Source organism: Mugil cephalus, chromosome 1, assembly GCF_022458985.1.
Source record: "Mugil cephalus isolate CIBA_MC_2020 chromosome 1, CIBA_Mcephalus_1.1, whole genome shotgun sequence".
Taxonomy (NCBI): Eukaryota; Metazoa; Chordata; class Actinopteri; order Mugiliformes; family Mugilidae; genus Mugil; species Mugil cephalus.
The window spans coordinates 44,944,364-44,953,670 of NC_061770.1; the positions used below are offsets into that span (position 1 = coordinate 44,944,364).

At 46.3% G+C, this 9,307-nt stretch overlaps 1 protein-coding gene across 5 annotated transcripts in view; it reads right to left on the reverse strand.

Annotated features, from left to right (window-relative positions):
* The window catches only part of LOC125024441 (NACHT and WD repeat domain-containing protein 2), a 51,865-nt gene extending 42,841 nt beyond the window's left edge, over positions 1-9,024 (reverse strand). Inside the window, exons 1-2 of one of the 5 annotated variants that reach the window (XM_047612251.1) lie at positions 8,886-9,024; positions 6,151-6,325 (exon numbers count right to left, since the gene is read on the reverse strand). In XM_047612251.1, the coding sequence (XP_047468207.1) occupies positions 6,151-6,301 (151 nt within the window). In that variant the 5' untranslated portion in view covers positions 6,302-6,325; positions 8,886-9,024. Of the gene's footprint in view, positions 1-6,150; positions 6,326-6,953; positions 7,458-7,693; positions 7,833-8,885 lie in introns of those variants that run through there. The other 4 variants (XM_047612240.1, XM_047612227.1, XM_047612221.1 and 1 more) reach the window with 4 other exon arrangements.
* Between the last annotated feature and the right edge of the window lie 283 nt (positions 9,025-9,307).

Consider the following 9,307-nt stretch of genomic DNA (forward strand, 5'->3'; position numbering starts at 1 on the left):
CCACAGCATTGAATATACACATTTTAAAATATTCAGCCCAAACATGCCTTCCCAGAAACACAGCTACTGTTACCCCGTATAAACTACAATGTAATCAGAACTCTGTTAAAGACTGAAAGGACTTGGGCAGTTATAGTACTTGATTCTTCAAACTATGCTGCAGCACATTTATTTACTTACTTAAAGCATCTGATAATACAACTAAATCTGAGCTTGTGGGACCAATGGATAATTCGAAACCGGCAGTCAAGGCCAACAAAGAAATAAAGAAGATACCACCATGCAAGAAATAAGTTAGTCAGCTAGCTACCCTGTAATCCTTGGTAACTTAAAGATGTCAAGAAAATAACATGCAGGGTAAAGAAAAAACACTTCAGATCAAGTCAAGAGTCCACTTTGAGGTTATGATCTTGATGTACTCATGTACGCCTGATGTCACTGGATCATCATGAACCAAATGAACAGTTCGTAAACGGAGTTAATTATTCCATAGCTTTCCATATTGCTGTAAATAAAGATGGACAGGGTTTCTGAGGAGAGGTTCCGAAGCTCTGTGTGGTCCGTCCAGCAGTGCATGATTTTCCTAGCTTACAGTTCCCAAATAAAGGCCTTGCTTCAACACTTTAAGCCTTACAATAAATTAAAATGATGCCCGATGTAAAAATTAACTGCAATAGAGTTGGAATTGAGGCTTTGTTGTTTTTATTTCTGCTGAAATGTTTGGGATTTTAACATCTGTGGGGGATTGGTTCGCTTTTGGAGAACACCCCCAGTGGCCATCTGAGGAACTACAGCTTTTGACACTTGTTAATGGCTTCGTGTTGGCTTCATTTTTCAATCCTGGTCGTTGCCTCTTGTTACAAAACCTGCTTTGGGGAACTAATGGGCATTAAACTGAATAGAGAAACGGAGCCAAATGTCCCTGATGCTTTTCCTTCACCTTCTTCTTTGTCTTGAGTCAGTCTACCTGTTTCATGGAAGATACAAATTCAATAGATCCCTGTTTTAACTGCTTTTTATTGTCTGATTGATCTCACTCCACTGCAGATGCTGTGCATATATGTTATCAAATCATGTAAGTTAATAGTTTATAAGGTCCTCACTTCCTGGACAGTTGGCAATGAGTAGATATTAATTTGGACTTTTGGATTGTGCATAAAAACCACATGCGGTTTATACTATCAAAAACAGACAAATTAACTGAACTGCTTGGAACCAGACCAGGGTTTTATTGTCAGCCTGTCCACTGCTGCTACTACTACTACTCCAAAGAAATTCAATAATTTCTTTGTCAGATTACACAGAGCTGTTGCTCAAAACCTTCATGCTTTTCACTACACAAAATCTTTACTGTGCTGATCTGACGCTGAACCGCAGAGATGTAAACGCACAGTCAGTGAGCAAATCGATACCGAATGACCTGGAAGAGGCTGAAGGCAAATTGTGGCTGTGTAAATCAGCCATCCATAAAGGCCAGATGTTCCTGCATTTCCTGAGCACAGGGCGACCCTACAGGTTCTGTGAATACCGCCGCATCCACTGGAGATTACTGCGTGACAACCCACACTCAATGATAAGCATCGATGGAAAGAACGGCAAAAGGAAGGTAATGTGGGACTGGATGTAACGGTAAAAGGAGAAAATGCACTATCTCCCTGCCAGTATTTCATTTGTGTTCGTGTAAATAACCAGAAGAGCAGCTGCACGCAGGATCGGCGTTGGTCTACCCAACGTAAAAATGTACAATAAAAGGTTCATTGAGTAACAGCTGTGGTAGCAGATGCTGCATCAAAAGCCACTAGTGGGGCTTTGAAAATGTTCACATTTAGTATGCCACGAACGCACTAGACATTTTACAGCCTGGTCATAGTGAGGCATGATGAATGATGATTTTAAAGAGAGATCTCTGCCAGATTGTAGTCCATGGTTACATTGCGTTCTATGTGTTAATTCAGGAAGTTTGAAATCGCTCCCTCCTGAAAAGGAGCCAGATATAATGAACTAAACTATGTGTGCCACATGATTTAAAATATAAAAGTGCACTTGGTTGAACAGTTTTTTCCGTCAGCTCTTCGGTTTCCAGAGTTATTCTGGAGCTTCACACGCAGCAAAGTAGGTGGGAAGTTCCTGAATGTCTAAGCAGATCTGGAGGATGTCGGAGCTCCTTTGATATAACCGTGTAAACGGGTTTGTTCTTTTTTTAGTTTTTAGACTTGAGGTTTATTCTGTCAACGTTATTTACCTTCTCCCCCTCATCTGTTCATCACAGCTGATCCCACCACAGTGAGAGTCTCTTAGTATTAAGTATTAATATTTAACCTCTGGAAATAGTCCTTGTTAGGGCAATTAATCCCTGCATGCAGTATTTTATTCAAACAGATTTGAAAATACTAAGCAGTTAAAAGAAGCTACTCCTCAACAACAAATGTATCATTATTTACAATTAATATATTCCCCAACATCTGGAAAATTGTGGTACTTAATGTTTTCAGAAATGCTACCGATGGAAGGCAAGTCTATATATCATAATCTAGTGATTTAGTTATTTCATTACACTGTGACGAAGCTATTAAATTAGTTGTCTCCATTCAGCAATGCATATCTTTCAGACAATTCAGAAGAACCTGTATATGTGCTTTTCCGTTCGTTCATATGGGCAGATAGATTTGTAGATAATCAAAACAATGGCAGGAGATGTTGTATTTTTAAAAAATGGACCCCAAAGGAAGCATGCATAATGGAAATAGAATGGGACCCAAGATAGAGCCTTGAGGAGCTCCACAGCTAAGAGGGATGCAGCTGAAGAATACTGGCCCAGGTGGACAGAGAAACTCCTGATGAATAAGACTGGAACCATTTCAGGGCTGTGCCTTTAATGACTACACACAAGTCGAGATGTGACATAAGGATGTTGTGAGCAGTCGCATCCAAAAGAACGAGGACAGAGTTACCAAAATCAACGGCTAAAAGCAGGTCATTAAAAATTTCCAAAATTTAAGATTAATTAGAATTAAAGTATTTAGCCCCAAACTGTTCTCAACAAACTGGAATTACCATGACATATTGACTGCTTAGTGGATAATCGCTGTGTCATTAGACTTGGTATCACCACCATCGTTCCCTGATATTTCCACAGTGTGTTCCATGAAATGACTTGACCACCTAGGGAGTTAGACAAGTGTGCCAGGGCAACTGCTGAATCTGTCAGAACCACGTCCTTGGGGTGCACAATTGCTCCGCAGCACTCTGGAAAACTCATGCAGAGGTCACTAAAAGCTGCTGCCAAACTAGTCAGAGCGAGCTTCCTCCCTCTCCCCGCTGAGGAGGGCAGGGGCGAGGAGGCAGAAGACGCCACGCGAGGGGAGAAATCGGCTCGCCGGCACGCGTCATAAACTTCTTGTGCCGCAGAACGTGGCAGGGCTCGTCCGGGAAGCCAGTACCCGCCGGCCCAGGAGAAGCAATTTATTTAACAAAAGCCGTCTTCGACACACTCTCCCCACCTGTCATCTCCGCCTATGTCCTCCCTTCCAGGCCACCCACTCTCTCTTTTGTTCTCTCACCAGACTCCATTCAAAAGAAGTGGATAATTAAGGGCGATTTTAAAAAGGAAATCCGAGCTAAGGACCTACAACACAAACTAAAAAACAATAAATACAGTAAATCAGAACACTGGGAACAATCATGGGGTGAAATTTAATGTAATTAGTAGTCTCTGTTGTGACATACTATAGTCTTGATGAGGGTGCGTTGGAGGAATAGATGATTTTATGCATCATGTCCCTAAGGCCTGGCGCTTTTATCAACTTTAAACGGCTTAAGCAATGGCTTGCACACAAACAGCCGACTACGCTGTACAACCGATGCCAGGGCCCCCTGAGGTGCCTGCGGAAAAGGTAATGGAGTTGTCTGGATATGCTTGTATGGGTGAACGCAAAAGCGCACGCGAATCAACCAACGAGACAGGCTGCACAACGCAGTAAACGAGACACACAAAAATAAATCACGTTAGGCTTTTCTCTGGTTTGTTGCTGCCGTCTGGCTACTGGCACGAACAGATAGCGGGGTTTTTAATTGATCGGCTGCAGCCCCACACACACACACACACACACACACAAAGATCCACCTGAGCCAAGAACTGGAGTGATTCATTGACATCATGGAAGGAGGATGTAAATTCACTCAGATTAGTTATTTGGCATACATTTTGGAAAACACTTTAATGCCTCTATAGACTCTATATCACTGCGTAGGTGAGTGAACTTGCTGACAGTCTTTTCTCTCAAATTCTTGTGCTTTTTCCTCATCATTAAAGTACAGTGTTGTGAATACAGCAGTTGTTTCTGGTCATTAGGGTCAGGATCGTGAGCCAAGCCGACATCATAATGCGGAGTACAGTTAAACTGTTAGAATATTGCAATTACCGCTGTTTAACTTATATCTTGGCCTGGAGCCTTGTGACCTTATGCCCAACTCAACTTACAAACTCGCTGAACTTCATCCACTATTTAAAATGTTCTCTGCTCTCGGTTTCCTGACGACCCGTGAAGGCCACAAGCTCAAACAGGAAGGCCTGATAAAGTTGTTCTATATACTCCAAGCGCTGCGGGCGTATCGAGCGCTTCATATCTCTTTTGCTCCTTCGTGCACTCTGGAAGTAGGCGAAGTTGCGCCAGAAATACAACCCGCCCGACCTTCGGCAGCCCGTATTCACTGCTTCCATGTGTAGCTTCTCAAAGAGAGAAGATTAATCCAGAGCCAAGGACACAGCCTTCCAACTCTATACCCACCCTTTGACTGAATGTACAGTGTGTTGCCTACTGCCCGCTGGGGTTTTACATCAAAACGCTGATGGAACCAATCCACCGTGACATGGTGCATTCAAAGCGTCGGTTTTATCCGCGTGGGCCTTGTCACTGACTGACTGTCTGTACTCTACATGTACAGTAGGTATGTGCATGGATAGCCCCCTCTAGTGAACATGGAGACACAGGTTCAGCAGCAGGGCTGAACAATGACCTGGGTCACATTTATGAACTTTCATGTCTTGCCTGCGTCAATTAGCGGCAGCGTTTCCCACGTAAATACAGTAAATAAAGTCTACAAGTTGTGTGTAACTGACAAATACTCATGGACTATGTTGAGGATATCTGAGCGTACCTCTATGGCTTCATTACCGGGATGTGGCTCCGGATGCCTCTTTTCACTGTTCATAATTAGCTCTCTCAGGCTGAGGTGCGTGCTTTTCCATTTGCATTAATGGTGTGAAAACATCCTCCTTGTTATTTTTTTTTTTTCCCCCCCATCCTCTTGTAGTTCAGAGCGTCGCATTCCTGCTGAGACCGGATGGTCTGAATGGCTGATGGAGCTACAGGTGGCTAAACAATCCCAGACTATTCTACCGCGGGTCATAACGCTGCAATAATCTGAGGTCGCCTCGTTCATTTTTTGCCCGGTCCCTGGCTGTTTGCTCGGCGAGGGAAAGCAAATGACAGTGATGTATCGACAAAAGCTAACGTCCTTTTTTTTTTTCTTTAATCCTTGCCATGCCCTCCTTCTCCCCGTCTCCCCTCTCTCTCATAGCCTACTCCACTTCCCTCGCCTTGTTTACTCTAGTTTTACCGAGCCTATTTTTACCCCCTTGCCCACGAGGCAATATTCAAATACAGAGCTGCAAATGGGTGTCTCCCTCATGACCCAACCGCCTGCACTCTGCTCACATCACGCACTCTGTGTTGAAAGCGATCTGCTGTTGCGGAGCATGTTCTCAGAATAATCACGCAACACCAATTTCAGTTTTCCTCACCTGATGCAACTTCATTGAAGAGACCGTCCACTGCTGACATTTTATCACTGAGTCGTCAGAAAATAATGACTTTATTTTCAGAAGTAAGCTTCAAAAACTGCCCTATTTTGTATCCGAATGCTTTGAACCACCTCTTACTTTTTTGCAAAACTACCTACCCGGGCTTTAAACCCCGCTGTGTTATTTTAACCTGCAGAAACACTGTTGAGGCTGAATATCTGTGAGTGATGTGCAAGCCTTCTGTCATTGCGATTGTCCGCAGGCTTCACATGGGTGTGTGGGAAGGGGGAGATGCGAGGGGTGGAGGGGTGGACGGATGGAGGCGGCGGCGTCGCGCTGGCTCTTACCGTCGGGGTTGGCACAGATGAAGACCCGGACGCTGCGGCCGGTGGGGACGTGGTGCGGCGGCAGGGCGTTGATGTTGCCGCTGATGGCCGCCCTGCGCATCGCCGACTCCCGCGGGCAGGGCTGCCTGCTCCCCACTCCCGACGGCCACATGGTGGTAGGCGACTTCCAGCGTGGCTGCACACACGCACACAGAACGGGGTTTGGGAAGGGGTGGGGTGGGGGTGGAGGGGGAGCGTTAGCCGACACGGTTGCGCACACGCGGGCACATGGACAGACGTGCACGTTTGCGCGCAGATTCCCCCCCTACACCTGATCCAGCCACACGCATTGGGGCGTCAGTCATGGCAAAAGGCGTGGAGGTGCGCTTTTAATGAGTAACTTTGACCGCATTTTTGTGCAGTGGAAAGAAAAACAACTGTTCATATTGGCGAATTGTGTTTCTGATTTCTGCTTTTACACTTCTAAACGCCAACAATCCGCCTTGCCATGACTGTAACGCCCGTGCCGCACACGCACCCCCCCCCACACACACACACGCACACACCAGTCAAGTTAGGATGGATCTGACAAATCTTCTCCAGACACAGGAATGAGAGTTTGTTATTGCATTCATGTGGTAGGGATATAATAATAGGATATTACGCACAGCCTACTGCCGTCATGGTGCATGCGTAATTTGTATACATGTCCTTGGGCGCATTCATGAATTGTCATGCCACGGTGGGACAAACAGACAAACAGAACGAGACGATACAAAACTCGGGACAGACGAGCACAAGGCAAGCATCAGTCGTGTTCCCACCCCAGAGAAGATGCTTGTAAAAGGCGAATAACCGCTAAGAATGGTTATTCCGCCCGGAGCAGATGTCAAGTCGCTGGTTTTCCGGAGTTGGTCTATCCTGAAATCTTTGTTTCAAAGACGGAAAACCTCGAAAAAGACAACAACAAAAAAAGAAGGGGGGAAGTTGGGTAGTCCACGACTGACCACTACATCAAAATCCTCTGAAAACAACTAAAAAAAAAAAAAAAAAAATCACCGAGGCACCGACAGCATCCACAGAGAGTACTTGACTACTAGTGATGCTGGAGACGGGCACAACAACAGGAGACTTCTTGTTGCTCACATTCATTCGCTTCATTTCGCGGCTTCCGAAAATATCCAAGCGTCGTGGACGGTAAGAGGAGGTTAAAAACGCCCATCAGAGTCGCCGTGACCGAGAGACGACCACGGCGGGGGACGGGAAAACGGACGCCGCGTGTCGGAGTGCTCCCCTCGGCATCCTGCTGTCTCTGCGAGCCGACCGAGCTCTGAGACGCGGAGGGAGGGTGAAGCCGGTCAAAATAAGAGCGCCGCTGCCGGTTGGTGTTTTCAAAATAAAACGACCGTCACAAAAACATTCCGGCTTCTCGCGTTTCTCGCAACGATGCTTTCAAAAACGGTCGCGTGATCACATCCTAACACGCACGCAAATGTGTACAGGGATGCGTTTAACAGCTCTTCTCTCGGTATTCACACGACGAATCCCGAAGTTGCGCCTTTACCTTGAAAGCGAAAAGCTGAATTCCGGTTGTGCTCCAGCTCTTAGCGTCCGACTTGACAGAGGTGACACAGGCTCTCTGGATGCTCTCTGAGCCTCTTCCTCCCCCCTGTCTCCCTCCTCTCCGGCGGACGGACTTTGTGCAGCTCGCCGAGTCCCCCTATTAAAATTGCGGTGGACCGCGAAGTCAGCAGAGCGGTGCCGTAAGTGACGTTACAACTATTTCCAGTCACGAGCCGGTGAAAGTAACGACGTTACGGCGGCGTTACTCGTTACAAAAAAAAAGGCCAGCCCTGCCTTTGAACCTGCTTTTTAACCAGGTAAACATCGAATAAAGTTCATATATTCCCATATTAGTCGAGCTATCGCGAATACCTTTATTGTCACGTGTGTAGTTTCAATTAAAATTAGCTTACAAATGAGCAGTTTGCTCTTAATTGCGGCGCGAGCTAGCCAAAATTAAGGTTAGCACGTCATTTGAATAAAACGCTGCGTTCAAAGTTTGTAAATTGCAAATTACATTTTTTTTTCTGAGCACCTGAATGTCCCCGCTTCCTTTCTTGAATGAGGGGGCAGGAGTAAGAAGAGGAGGAGGAGGAGGTGGTGGTGGAGGAGGGGTTTGAATTAATTGCTTTATCGATAAATGTACCTCTGCTCTGCAGCTTCTGGTTATTCGCGCTGGAAGTTTAAGTGCATTGGATTTGTACTAAACGGAATTGATTGGTGTGCTGTTCTTGTGAGGGAGGGAGGGAGGGAGGGGGGGGGGGGACGCTGAACCATATATTTTTCTCCCCTCTCAGTCCCATCGTTCAAGCGTTTCTCCGCCTCTGACGGAGAGTGTGTCCGGCTGTCGCCTGGCGCGCCTGATGTTTTGTAGCCTCTGCATCAGTTCTTTCAAGCCCCTACACAACATGCAAGAAAAGTCAGGCCCCGCGGACGCGTAATGTCCTTGAGTCACACTTTACCTCAGCTGAGATTTTAGCCTCCATCTTAGACGCTTGCTTTATTTTTTTAACACCTGACGTGATGCATGTTAGTGCGTCAAAAAGTCAAAACGTTAAAATACGTACAACATAGTAGAAGATGCTGCACTAAACGACGTCATATAGCGCATTCTTGGAAGATTCTTAAAGCCTCGAGGGTTACGCCGACGCCACGTTTAATGCATTATTTTCATAAAATAATTAGAGACTTACTGTTGGCTTACAGCTGCAGGTCCCGAGGACGACTCGCGTTCTGCAGGCTCGCGCCGACCCATTTAAGGCGGCCTTGGGGGGGCCGCCAAGCTCACAGGGGCTGAGGCTCCGGAAAAGCACGAGTGAAGCGCCGGGGAACCGGAAACCTCGGGTTCCAACGGCGTTGTGACCTTTCTTTACCGGATTGTTCCGCCTCCTCTCATAATACCCTGCTGGTTAGTCACGAGTGCACCTGCGCCGTCTTTTCAAAGGAGGCACGTTACACGGCTTGTCGGCGTGATGTGATGTGGCAACCCGAACGTGCGATTTGGAAGTGGTTTGAAATCAGGGCCCGCAAAAAGGCGAAACCGTCCGATCTCTGGGCGCGGCTGACGTCTTAAGTGATTTGATTGTTTTGATGCCTCCAAGTGTGAGCAAACACC